The sequence below is a fragment of the Hoplias malabaricus genome, chromosome 12, assembly GCF_029633855.1.
Source record: "Hoplias malabaricus isolate fHopMal1 chromosome 12, fHopMal1.hap1, whole genome shotgun sequence".
NCBI lineage: Eukaryota > Metazoa > Chordata > Actinopteri > Characiformes > Erythrinidae > Hoplias > Hoplias malabaricus.
The window spans coordinates 3419840-3434018 of NC_089811.1; the positions used below are offsets into that span (position 1 = coordinate 3419840).

At 45.0% G+C, this 14179-nt stretch overlaps 1 protein-coding gene across 2 annotated transcripts in view; it reads right to left on the reverse strand.

The window, feature by feature from the left end:
* Positions 1-1434: 1434 nt before the first annotated feature.
* The window catches only part of sestd1 (SEC14 and spectrin domains 1), a 64656-nt gene continuing 51911 nt past the window's right edge, over positions 1435-14179 (reverse strand). The window contains exons 12-19 of one of the 2 annotated variants that reach the window (XM_066641172.1): positions 11358-11549; positions 11154-11268; positions 10033-10192; positions 9528-9609; positions 8891-9013; positions 7434-7625; positions 6275-6387; positions 1435-3872 (exon numbers count right to left, since the gene is read on the reverse strand). In XM_066641172.1, coding sequence (XP_066497269.1) covers positions 3710-3872; positions 6275-6387; positions 7434-7625; positions 8891-9013; positions 9528-9609; positions 10033-10192; positions 11154-11268; positions 11358-11549 — 1140 coding nt within the window. In that variant the 3' untranslated portion in view covers positions 1435-3709. Of the gene's footprint in view, positions 3873-6274; positions 6388-7433; positions 7626-8890; positions 9014-9527; positions 9610-10032; positions 10193-11153; positions 11269-11357; positions 11553-14179 lie in introns of both variants that reach the window. The other variant, XM_066641170.1, reaches the window with a different exon arrangement.

Genomic DNA, 14179 nt, shown 5'->3' on the forward strand with positions numbered 1-14179 from the left:
GTGTCCCTGCTAAATCACAGCCGGGTAATAATAGACACACACACACACACACTAAGCACTAGCTCCAGTCACTGATACAGCCATCAGCTCAGACACAGTCACTGTGACTAAGAGTTCCCAGAGTCCACTAAAACACCCGTGTTATAAAAATACTGTCCTCTTCGCCATCATCACATTTCACCAGAACCACGTTTAGATGAAATATGAGAACGCGTATCTGATATTTCCCTCATTTTAATTTATCAGTAACACTTTATAAAGCAGCCTGCGTCTTAACATGTGCTTACCCAACACTTACAGTGTATCGTCACACGTTTTTATGGTGTACTTCCCTGTGATTTAAAGTGTATTTACCCAGTACCAAGATGCACATTATACAATGGCAATTTGAGGGGGCCAGTGTTTTCTTCGTGTCATAATGGGAAACCAAGGGCATGCTTCAGTTTTGTCTGCAGCACATTAACGATAAATCCATTACCACAGCTAATGTGTCACATACCACATAACAACATTCGCAGTCAGGGGTCAGCAGTTGTGTTGCCCTGAAAATGAAGTTGATATTAAACAGAATCTCTTCCACAGAAGCATGTGTTAATTAATTATGAGTAAATGGGAATAATGTCATTGAAAGTCACTGTAGCTTAGGCTTTTGTCTGGGTTCATCCATTAACACTGAGGGCAATACAGCATCTACACTGTGAAATATTAAGAGGAGAGTGGTGGTTCTGTAGCTTGTAACAGGTTGAGGAGAGAACAAACTTACCTCTCATGTGCACAGCTATGGAAGGCTTGATTTACTGAATCCATCCTGCTGTAGCCTCTAACTCTAATCACATGTTCTCAGTCTCTCTGAGGCTCTCGCTGTACTTTACACCTCACCCATTCATAACTATGCAGTTAGGCCTATGAGGTTAAATGATATTAAAATTACTTTTTCATTGCCATAAATCCAAACAATACCATAAACCACCTATTTACAGCATGTACATTGTATTTATAATATACAGATAGTTTAAACTACACAGAAGGATGAGTGTAAATTACATGCACATAGTAACACTTGGTACAGGGACTTGATCATCTGTGGATGCTTCTGGCCCTGGATCTAATGTGTGCTGTTTAAATTCATCTGCTTATTTACACTTACATTACGTTATGAACAAGATAAAGCAACGGATGAATGCCACTCGCAGCAATGCTTTTGTTCTTCCACTTAATGCATTAAAGTTAGCAAACACTGCGTAGAGCGCCCACACACCGGCACACACAGTCCCACATCCACAGCTCGAATAATCACAGAAACTAACTGATCTCACTTGGGGATAAAGGGGCAGTTTACGCCTGAATCTAGTGTCAAACACCTCCATTAATATGAGCCATCGTTCTCAAATCGAGTACATAAAGCACCATTCAGCACTGTGTAATAATGGGGTATAATACGTTTATTTCATGTGTTAGAAACTTCCTGTACAGCCGATGTAAAATGCAGATGAAAACATGAGCAAAAATGTTCAGTATATTCGCAAAAAAACAACAGACATTCCTGTAAACGCAGCGTCTGTCTCTACAACAGCATCACAGACTAAAGACTCGCCCAAATCGCACTCTCCGGCCCAGTTTTTGTTCATACGACCCCATATTTTCATAAAATACATAGTTACAAACTTAAAAAGAGCCAAAAAGCATTATACAATTATAAATGGAAAGTAAAAAAAAAAAGGAAATCAATAAATATGGATTTCAGTATTTGACATGCCTTAATAATGCAAGCAGCGTACACATTAGACCAACAGTTATGAGATGAAACGTCTTTTCAGTTTCACATTTTTATTAATCAATGTTTTGAACCACTGCTTTCAAAAAGCCCTGTTTGTTTGTGCCTTTCTGCTGCGGAAGAAAACGCTAAACGCTGTACAAATCACTGCAACAATCGATATTAGAGGCTTGCTGCTGTCTCCCAAATCTGTGAAACACTCTCACTATCACACACACACAGCTAGCACAAATGGTGCTTTTCCACTCAATGGTACCTACTCTACTCAACAATACTCTGTTTGGTTCCCGGTCCAAATGTAGCTGGTGATGTCACAAAACCCCATCTCTAATGCTCAGAGCTCAGTGAGCTTTGGAAACCACAACAACAACGGCGGCAGTAACGTTAAGCGGTGTTTACTCATGGTGTATCGGCGTGTTGTTGTTGTTTGGGACTGAACACAGCTCCGTCATCAGTTCAGACAGATCAGTAGAGTTTGTTCCTTCCTTGTTGCAGCGTCCAGCTCTCGCTGGATTCTTTCGTCGGCCACCGATCCAAGGAGCGTTTGAACCTCTTCAAAAGACCACGGCGTCATTTTACGAGCTGCCGTCGTGAGTCGGATAAAAACAAACGTGATCTCTGCTGCAGCTGGAGATTTTACAGATGGAGAGTTGGTGCTGGTCGTCTGCGTTGCGTGGCGTAGAGTGACGACTCTCTCTGGACAATCAGCGCTCTGCAAGGTTTACATGCCACGGTTTAGTCCCTACTCGGTTTGGGTGGAACCATGTGAGAGCAAGTACTAAAAAAGAACCCGGCTCCAGGTATTTAAAAAAAAAATCTAATGGGAAATCAAAACAGTGAGTAGAGTAGGTACCAAGCAGTGGAAAATCACCAGAATTTAACAGTACCTTTGGCAGTTCGAGCCCGATTCAAAGGCCTCTAATTAACGTTGGCACGGGAGGAAACACAGACAGTTTTGGTAATGCTCTATGGAAAAAGCTGAGGAAGAAGAATGAAAAATACATTGCTTAGTGTCAATCAGGAAGTTCACCACAGGCCTAGAAATCTACAGCACCGAGTACAAAGAGAGGGGACAGAGAGAGACGGTGCTTTTTTCTGTACATTCTATAGGCTTCAGTAGCACCATTAAAAGCTGAGGTCACCCGGCCGAGGGAGGGGCGGCTTATAAAGGTAAAGCTTTATATGCAAAGTCTTTTTATTCTTATTCTTTTGGCCAGATGAGTGTAAGTAAAGCAGTAGGAGCCTAAAGGAGATCAACCTTTAACAGCGTTTAAGGAGTTTAAGGTGGCTTAGCTTAGGCAGACTACAAAAGGAGACACTCACGGCCTCTTCACAGGGGAAGAAAAGTGGGTGGGCGGGACTAATACAAGTCCACATGAACACTGCTCCACTGAAAAAGAGATGTGGATTGAATTTACTCCCACCTTACATCATTTCCACATGAAGAAAATATACTAAGTAAACTGAAAGACAACATTTAGTAGTTGTGTCGCCTATGGAGAAGTCAATGAGCAGCAAACTAACAAAAGCAACATTTATAGCTTCTTTCCAATTTTACAAAAACAGAGGATGGTCTCTCTCTCTCTTTCTCCTAACTGATTGAAACATGCAGTCATTTGGCTCTCGCTGGATGCCGCCGATGAAAAGCCGTGTTCACGTGACCTACAATGAACACAATGAAAGCCATGTCATTGAATAATTAGAAGTAATAAGACCTCCTTGATGAAGCTTAACCTCTCCACTCATCCAACAGCAAATAAACGCACTGCTCTGTAAAAAAAAAGTCAAATGCGATTCTTCGTTTAGAGCTTTCCGCCCCAGTGTTGGCGCACTGTTCTGCTCATGTGGAAATGATGCACACAGCGTGAAACCGAGTAAATTTAACCCAGCACTTTAGTCAGGACGTCTTTCAGGTGCTCAGAGGTTTAGCATTCATTAACTCTCATCTGGCTCTGCCTCCAGAGCTGCTGCTTCTTCCTGGAGCTGCTGAGCCTCTTCCTCCTGCTGCAGCCTCTTGTCCTCCACCAGCTTCATCTTCTCTCGGATGTTCTCGGCTGAGGACGCCATGTCGCCGGGACTGCCGAAAAACTGCTCGCTCCTGCAGGGGGAGGGGAAAGGGAGAGGGAGAGAGAAAAGGAAACAGATCTTCAGTTCAATTTTTTATCAACAAGATACTTAAGGAAAAGCTTTGGGACAATCTCTTCTAGAGAGCCACTATATAAATATTATATAGAATATTAATTCATTCCAATGTCTTCGCCTCAGACGCTGCCCCTGAAAATCTGCCTGATATTTCACATCAATAAAAGGTTCCCAAAGGACTGGAACTGACACTTTAATCAGTTATATTTCAGCTATCAGTAAAGCAGACATGTCATTTATGAGGAACAAAAGTGAGTGAAGTTAATCGAGAGCTGTCAAGTACAGCTCTATAGAAAAACTAGAGTGAGTGGAGTGAACTATATTATAGACATTGCAGCAGAGCTGGACAAAAACATTTTTTACTGATATCAGTATTTCTTTTCATTTTATTTCATAGTATCTGGTTATCTGTGATATTTCTCTCTTTGGGAGCAGGTAGTGTCACAGTCACACAGCTCCGGGTGACTGTCTGTGAGGAGTGTGGTGTGTTCTCCCTGTGTCTGCGTGGGTTTCCTCCGGGTGACTGTCTGTGAGGAGTGTGGTGTGTTCTCTCTGTGTCTGCGTGGGTTTCCTCCGGGTGACTGTCTGTGAGGAGTGTGGTGTGTTCTCTCTGTGTCTGCGTGGGTTTCCTCCGGGTGACTGTCTGTGAGGAGTGTGGTGTGTTCTCCCTGTGTCTGTGTGGGTTTCCTCCAGGTGACTGTCTGTGAGGAGTGTGGTGTGTTCTCTCTGTGTCTGCGTGGGTTTCCTCCGGGTGACTGTCTGTGAGGAGTGTGGTGTGTTCTCCCTGTGTCTGCCTGGGTTTCCTCCGGGTGACTGTCTGTGAGGAGTGTGGTGTGTTCTCTCTGTGTCTGCGTGGGTTTCCTCCAGGTGACTGTCTGTGAGGAGTGTGGTGTGTTCTCTCTGTGTCTGTGTGGGTTTCCTCCGGGTGACTGTCTGTGAGGAGTGTGGTGTGTTCTCTCTGTGTCTGCGTGTGTTTCCTCCAGGTGACTGTCTGTGAGGAGTGTGGTGTGTTCTCCCTGTGTCTGCGTGGGTTTCCTCCGGGTGACTGTCTGTGAGGAGTGTGGTGTGTTCTCCCTGTGTCTGCGTGGGTTTCCTCCGGGTGACTGTCTGTGAGGAGTGTGGTGTGTTCTCTCTGTGTCTGCGTGGGTTTCCTCCAGGTGACTGTCTGTGAGGAGTGTGGTGTGTTCTCTCTGTGTCTGCCTGGGTTTCCTCCAGGTGCTCCGGTTTCCTCCCACAGTCCAAAAACACATGTTGGTAGGTGGATTGGCGACTCAAAAGTGTCCGTAGATGTAAGTGAATATGTGCGTTGCCCTGTGGCGCCCCCTCCAGGGTGTGTTCCTGCCTTGCGCCCAATGATTCCAGGTAGGCTCTGGACCCACCGTGACCCTGAACTGGATAAGGGTTACAGATAATGAATAAATGAATGAATGTTTAACTCTAGAAAGCCACATCTGACTTTGCTGTAGAGGTAGAACTTCTGAAGTGTTAACACAACGATCCAATAATGTGACAAATATACAAAAAAAAAAATAAAACAAAGAAAATATTTGAGGTCACATTATTTTCAAACAACGTCTAGTTTCTGAAACATTTCTAGTGAAAAGTATGAACTGTACGGCTGTGTAACTTTTGCAAGTTCATTGTGAACTGGATTAATGGGACATGCAATCCTATATTTTATTAAAGGTAAAAACGTTGGGCAACAGAAAAAGAATCAATTGAATTCTGAATTGATTCGCAAAATATCACCTTAATGACTAAGCTCTGTGCGGACCCTGCTGTTAAATACACTCACACAACCAGTAAGGATATATAAGGGGAGGCACTGGGGCAGCGTGGCTTCAGGGAAGAGAGAAATCGGAGGCCCTCACTTGTGCAGGCATCACAAATGATCCAGTATCTATTTGTCTTTGTTTAGTTATCAGAGCAAGACGAGCTAACCTGTAAATCCAGGAACAGATTCAGGAGGAGATCTGATTACTGGAAGATTAACTGTAGGGTGCTACATATTGTCTGAGGAAAATCCTCAGCCATTTTTACACAGCTTAAGGCTCTCAATAAGTTACAGGAGTGGTTAAAATATGGAAATATAAAACTGTTTGTGTTCTCCCACGGGCATCTATATAGTTTTTTTTTTTTTGTACAGCATGTGTACCAGGAAGGGAAGTGATATAAACTCAATACAGGCCACCAACCCAAACAAACCCTGATGCACAGAGGTACCTCCAGAATAATATACGACCTCTCTGTGGCACCCTGAGTGAAAATCCCATCAAAAATGTGAGGTGCCCGAAGACTTCCACTCCTTTTGTGTCTGTATCATCCAGCTCTACCGCAGAGAGACCTCTGAACTCTTACCCATCAGGAAAAATCACAGGCACAGTGAGTCTGTCCAGCAGAGCCTTCCCCACAGTCTCCACCTCTTCAAACACCTCCACATCACACAGCAGCTCCACCTCCTCCTTCAGAACCTAGAGGAACAGAGAGAGAGAGAGAGAGAGAGAGAGAGAGAGTTTACAGTGTGAGACAGACCAGAGCTGTAGAGATCAGTGCCAGGGACTTTCAGTCTCTCTCCTGAAGTCAAAACCTGTCTGCTCTCACACAGCAGCATTATTTATCTCCCACAAACACACAGACAGTCCTCAGTTTCTACTGCTTTCTCATATACATTTATACAGACGTGCTGCGTGAATCAGGGCTGTCAAAGTTCACGTTAGAAATCAGTAAGTGTTACTATATATAAGACATTATAAATAGAAGGTGACGATGCAATGATGACATTTTTACATCCAAATTAAAAACACATACAAAACAGAAGCAGGTAAAACGAAAGAAGCGTGGAGAGATTCACCACCAGGAGCTGAAACACCTCAGATATTCACAGAGGACATTTTCCACAACTGAAGACAGTTAATTAAATATCTGTGACCTAATTTAATCAAAATACCACAAGGATCAAACACCGCAGTCTAAACCACCCTGTTCCAAACGTGAGGCCACCAGGAGTGAGGCAGAAAGCCTGATTTTGAAGTCACTTCTTTTGTTTTCTTTCTTACACAAGGTTTTTACAAGATACAAGGCAGGTCCAGTCCAGTGATGGTTCAGTGCGTCTCCATATTTGTCGACGTTTTACCACATCATTTGAATGCAGCAGTGGTCCTTCACATGATGAAGGGACCAATAGAAACAATGACTTCTATGGAATGTTAATGTTTATTCCTTCTGTTACTATAAAATACTATTTTGGAGATACATGTTTTTCTCTAGCCCTGTGAAGGACTGGCGCCCCCTGCAGGGTGTGTTCCTGCCTTGCACCCAATGATTCTGGGTAGGCTCCGGACCCACTGAGACCCTGAACTGGATAAGGGTTACTGACAATTAATGAATGTTTTTCTCTAGACAGTAATGATATAAGAGTTCATTTTTGCTCATTATGATTTGATTTAATTTAAAAATGTAAGCTGTCATATTTCAAGCCTTGTTCCTTATTAAAATATTAGAGTTAACTTGTGCGTACCCTTTCTGCAGTGGTGTGGAAGGTGCTGGCCATGTCCAGCCTCTGCTGTCTCTCGTCTGCGGTGACGGTGAACTGTTTCCACACACGGTTGAGTCTGGGAAGTGTGTCTCCGGACGAGCGAGTAGTGCAGCGCAGTGACTGACACAGCACCACTGTCGCCTGCAGCAGCTGCCTGCCGTAATCGTACGTACTCTGAGGAACACAAAGACAGTTATGTACAGTTGTGTGCATAGGTTTAACTGCTGCTGGTCCATTTACATGTTTTTACTGATCCTTTCCCAATTCTAGGAACAATTACAATTTAATTGCTGAAGACAAGCCAGAAAAAAAACAAAACTTTTTTTTAAACTGTCTGTGAGGAGTGTGGTGTGTTCTCCCTGTGTCTGCGTGGGTTTCCTCCGGGTGACTGTCTGTGAGGAGTGTGGTGTGTTCTCCCTGTGTCTGCGTGGGTTTCCTCCGGGTGACTGTCTGTGAGGAGTGTGGTGTGTTCTCCCTGTGTCTGCGTGGGTTTCCTCCGGGTGACTGTCTGTGAGGAGTGTGATGTGTTCTCCCTGTGTCTGCGTGGGTTTCCTCCGGGTGACTGTCTGTGAGGAGTGTGGTGTGTTCTCCCTGTGTCTGCGTGGGTTTCCTCTGGGTGACTGTCTGTGAGGAGTGTGATGTGTTCTCTCTGTGTCTGTGTGGGTTTCCTCCGGGTGACTGTCTGTGAGGAGTGTGTTGTGTTTTCCCTGTGTCTGCGTGGGTTTCCTCCCGGTGCCTGTCTGTGAGGGGTGTGATGTGTTCTCCCTGTGTCTGCGTGGGTTTCCTCCGGGTGACTGTCTGTGAGGAGTGTGATGTGTTCTCTCTGTGTCTGTGTGGGTTTCCTCCGGGTGACTGTCTGTGAGGAGTGTGATGTGTTCTCCCTGTGTCTGCGTGGGTTTCCTCTGGGTGACTGTCTGTGAGGGGTGTGATGTGTTCTCCCTGTGTCTGCGTGGGTTTCCTCCGGGTGACTGTCTGTGAGGAGTGTGGTGTGTTCTCCCTGTGTCTGCGTGGGTTTCCTCTGGGTGACTGTCTGTGAGGAGTGTGATGTGTTCTCTCTGTGTCTGTGTGGGTTTCCTCCGGGTGACTGTCTGTGAGGAGTGTGTTGTGTTTTCCCTGTGTCTGCGTGGGTTTCCTCCCGGTGCCTGTCTGTGAGGGGTGTGGTGTGTTCTCCCTGTGTCTGTGTGGGTTTCCTCCGGGTGCTCCGGTTTCCTCCCACAGTCCAAAAACACATGTTGGTAGGTGGATTGGAGGCACACAAAAGTGTGTGTGTTGCCCTGTGAAGGACTGGCGCCCCCTCCAGGGTGTATTCCCGCCTTGCGCCCAATGATTCCAGGTAGGCTCTGGCCCCACCATGACCCTGAACTGGATAAGGGTTACAGACAATGAATGAATGTCTGGTGCCCCTGTGTACATTTCTACCTCGACTGAAACATTGTTACCTGTGCCACATCCACAAATTTCCTGTGTTTCTCCAGGAGGACTTTGGTTTCCTGTGAATCATCACCGAGTCTGATGTGTGTCTTGAGCAGAGCGTCCAGCAGCTCCCCGAGCCACTCAACTGCCTTCAGAATCAGAGGAAAATAAACCATCATCACACATCTGCTACTGAGCAAGAGTCTGGCTTTAAACATCCAGTACGTTTTGCTTTCTGGAAATCATTTAGTTTTTCCAAATCCTTTACAAAGATCTAACGAGCTGCAGCGTGGTTCATAACGTGAATTAAATACAGTGCAACAAAACGGGCAACGTTTCACTGTAGCTGTTCATTCATAAGGCAACGTTTATAAGACTTTCATCACAACTGACATAAGACAATTAAAGGTTCATTCCTCTGAACGTCGGCTGTCGTGACACCGAGCACGACTAAAGCAGCTTCTATGAAAAACGATGCTTGTTGGAAGAAGCCTTTGTGGATGTTTGTGTAAATTGTAATGAAGGGTTTACGTGAAGTTTTACCAAAACATCCTCAGCACCACAAAACCCTGACTAACGCCAGGAGACACGATTCACTACTTCAACCACCACATACAGGGCCCACAGTAGCCAAAATAAACACAAACAGGCTGACCCACAGACCTGTGAAGCATCCTCTTCACACTTGAAAAGCTGGACCATCTGCAGCATCTTCAGTCTCCTCACGTCCACCATGTCCTCGCACCTTAAAAGTCCACAAAAAAATGAACGACTAGGCGAAAGGCTACAGTCTTAAAAGCTTCTAAAAAGAAGAAGAAAATCACTGAGGTTTCTACTCATTTGCTCTTAAATTTTCCACATAAAACAGAAACAACAAATACCTCCCACATTTAGTAAATATATAATGAGGGCTATTATCTGCTGTATAAATATTTAAAGAGTAAACAAATCGTTAGGCCACTGAAACTGAAATGACTGGAGTAACAGCAGTGTGTGAGAGAATAAGAGAGAGAGAGAGGGAAAAAGAGAGAGAGAGAGAGAGAGAGAGAGAGAGAGGGAGAGAGAGAAAGAACGAGAGAGGAAAAGAGAGACAGAGAGAGAGACAGAGGGAGAGAGAGAGAGAGAACGAGAAAGAGAGAGACAGAGAGAGAGAGAGAGAGATCTGAACCTCTGTTTGCGCAGCTGCATGTCCTCCATGATGCTGTGGATGTGGTCGACGTTCTCCTTGTTCTCGATCTGCATGTCCTTCCCATAGAACCAGGACGACTGGTTGGAGATCTGGTCCAGGAGCACCTGGCCCTTCTCCCTCAGGTTCTGCAGAGCTCCCTCTGCAACAGAAATAACACTAGAGTTAACAGGAAAAAGCGTGTTTATATAAGACATGGTACACCATGGACACAAACGTGCGAAACGTTTATCAGCCACCTACGGAAGTCGTTTTCACTCAGGACTTCAGTTGGAACCCTGGCTATTATTATCACTGTACAGGAGGTCCTCGGGTTACGTCATGTTTCGTGGTTACGACACATCTCCCATTTACCGTATAAAGCCTTGTTTGGACTTAAGTGGTTTTGCGTCGTAAACGTCGTAACGTGAACTTCGTGTGTTGTGTGCGTGGCAGAAGAATACACGGTTACGCGGCTCGGGACCGAGGAGGATAGGTGTGAGGGTAGGATAAGTGCGGACAGTATGTTATTTACGTACAATATGTACGTATGTTCCGACTAACACCGAAAATCGGTTTACGACGCGACGTAGGAACGGATCAACGTCGTAAGTCGAGGACCCCCTGTAATTAATAAGTATTTCTCACTATATGTTCATTAGGATTTAGTACATTAGGACGTAGTGTCAACACTTTAGAACTGCCCCGCCTCCTCGTTAGCGCCTCTCAAATCAGAATGCTGGACCCACGTCCAACCACAAAGAAAAGGTTAAACGGAGCAAAACAGACACAACGAATGTGGAGAAAGTAAAACAAGGGGAAGAAAAAGAACCCAAAGAAATACGACTAAAACTAGAGCTTCTGGTCCTCGCTCGTCAGCGAGCGGCTCATTAACATTTAAAGGAACAGGCGCTGAAACCCGCCGTTCTGACCAGGGGAAGAACACTGCTGTGGGGTTTCATCCTTGTGGTATTTTGAACAAAAAGGGTCACATAGGCTTTATTAAGACCCAGAGCTGTGTGTGTATACTCTCATTGCCCCTTGTGTGCGTTCACTGCTACGTGGTTCTTTCTTTTCTTCAAAAGACGTGCGATGTGAATGTCTGGGAGAATTGGTGCTCTTACCGACACTCTTTAGTTTCTCCTCCAGATGTTTGAGGGTTTGCTGAATGGCGGCTCCGTCAGCTGGGGCCACATCTGCACAGAGCATGCCCAGTAACCCGTCCAACTGCTGGGAGAGCTAGACAAACGGTCACAACGTGGTACATTAACAAACCACATATATTTTACATACAGACACAGTTAAAGGAGTAATAAAGAGGGCCGTACGTCCTGCGCCGTGCCGTGGAAGTCGTGAGCGGACTGCAGGACGTTCTGTCGGAACTCTAGCTGACTGGCCTGTCTGTAACACACGTCACTGAGCTGCTGCTGGAGAGCCTTCAGTTCCAGAAGATCCTCATCATCGCCGGCACTCAGCAGAGCTGCCATCTGCTGATTCAGCTCCACGTACACCGCAAACCACTCCTGCACAAGAAACACACGCACACACACACCTCACTGTACTGCTGCTTTAAATAAAACACCCTTTCATATTAGTGGTATCAATCGATTCAAATATTTCATCACGTTAATGTCATCATTATTAATCACAAGTTAAAATACTAGTATTTCCTTGTTTTCTGCGAGAGAGAGAGAGAGACAGAGAGAGAAAGAGAGAGAGAGAAAGAAAAAGAGACAGATAGACACAGAGAAAGAAAAAAAAAAGAGACAGACAGAGAGAAAGAGAGAGACAGAGCGAGAAAGAGAGAGGGAGAGAGAGATAGAGAGAAAGACAGACAGAGCATGAGAGAGAGCATGAGAGAAAGAGAGAGAGAGATAGAGAGAAAGACAGACAGAGCATGAGAGAGAGCATGAGAGAAAGAGAGAGAGAGATGGAGAGAGAAAACGCATGAGAGAGAGAGTGTGAGAGAAAGAGAGACAGGGAGAGAGAGAGAGAGACAGAAAACGCATGAAAGGGAGAGAGACAGAAAGAAAAAAAGAGACAGACAGAGAGAAAGAGAGAGAGGGAGAGAGAGATAGAGAGAAAGACAGACAGAAAGAGAACGCATGAAAGGGAGAGAGAGAGAGAGAGACAGACAGAGAGCAATGGAGACAGAGATAGAGAGAGAAAACACATGAGAGAGAGAAGAGAGAGCATGAGAGAGAAAGAGACAGAGAGAGAGACAGAAGACAAAGAGAGACAGAGCGTGAGAGAAAGAGACAGGGAGAGAGATAGAGAGAGAGAGAAAACGCATGAAAGAGAGAGAGAGAAAGAGAGAACAATTACAGAAATAAAGAAGGAAACAAAAGAAGCAATGAAATGGTAGATGTTGGACGGAAAGAAAAAGAAAGAAAACAAAAGTGGGGGTAGGAGAAGAAGAAAAAAAGCAAGAACCTGATGAGAGAGAATATGGAAAAGAAGGAAATAGAAAGGATGGTAGAAAATAAAACGCAAATAATTGCAGAGACGGAGCAACAGAAAGAGAGCGTGTACTAATCCAGAATTATAATTACAGCAAAGCGACAGGCCGCGCTGCGTGAAGATCAGGTGATTTGTCCGACAGTGTGAAGATAGTCTGAGGCTCAGGGGCAGGGGGGGTGGGTGTGTCAGAGTGTGTGATTACGCTGGTAAAAGCCCTCAATCACAAAACCCCAGCACAGTAAACAACTACAGACCCACAACTATCACAGTGTAGCAGCTCAGAGCCAATCACACTCTGTTTACAACACCAACACACACACCACCGGCTTGAAAAAGACCACTATCCCCAACTCCAGACTCCCACAGACCACACACACAGAGACAGCCCCTAATACACACCACAAATAACTCCTCTAATGAAAAAGCTGGGGGACTGAGTGTCGCTGAGGTGAAACAGCCACAAACCACTGCTCCACACACACACACACACACAGGTCTGAGAGAGCCCAGGAAAACTCTAAATGATTCTAAAAGAGACAAAACATTTAAACCAAAGGGTAAATGAAGTGGAAACCGATGCTCGCATTGAACAGATGCATTAGTGCTGCTTTAATAAACACTCCCCTCATCATTTCTCTGTAGCACTGCAGCACTGCCCCCTGTTGGTTGAAAGCAGATGTGGAGCATGTGACTCATATTCACCACAGCACTGACGCTCTTCAATGATCTACAGCTCAGTACAGCTTTAAATCAATGAGTGACACTACGCAGTGTTCACTTTAACACTGTCAGAGAGAGAGAGGGAATATGAGGGGAGAGAGAAAGAGAGAGAGAGAGAGAGAGAGAGAGAGAGAGAGAGAGAGAGAGAAAGAGAAAGAAAGAGAGAGGGAGAGAGAGAGAGAGAAAGAGAAAGAAAGAGAGAGGGAGAGAGAGAGAGAAAGAGAGAGAGAGAGAGAGAGCGAGAAAGAGGCTTGTGGCAATGGAAAGTGTAGTCTTTTAATGGTGGTGAGAAGTCTATGTTTATATTACACACCTGTAACACACCTGTTCACGAAGCAGTGACAGTAATTCTAAGGCGTCTGCTGCTGTTTATTTTATGAATCCTCGTAAGAGGTGACTGACCTGGGATCAAGCCTCGTGTGACATTCAAACGTTCACCTCCTAGTGGTCCTTCACTGAAGTGTTTTTTAATTAATGTTTACACTCCTGTTTGTTTGAAAAGAGAAGAGTCTGTTTATGACTAGAACAGAAGTATTCTCCTGTGACGGTGATCACTAATCACCAGACTGATCACAGCAGGCTCTCACTAACTTTAATCTGTGCATCGAAGCAAAAACATTTCCATTCTGGGATTTAACAGCGCAGCTCCTACAGACGGTACAGAGTTTCACATCGTGTGGGCGCCTGCGCAGTCTCTCGCTTTCCTGAGGAGGAAGTGACACGACTGAGCACAGGTTTCCTCACTGAAAACAGCGGGATCACTGGGTCCAGTTTATATAAACTGTCCGTGAGAGAGAGACAGCAACATGGAAACAGAGACAGAAAGAAGGAGAGAGAGAGAGAGAGAGCAACATGGAAACAGATAGAGATGAGACAGAAAGAGAAGAAGAAAGAGTGAGAGAGAGACAGCAAAAATGAAAACAGAGAGATATGAGACAAAGAGAAGAAAGAGTGAGAGAGACAGACAGCA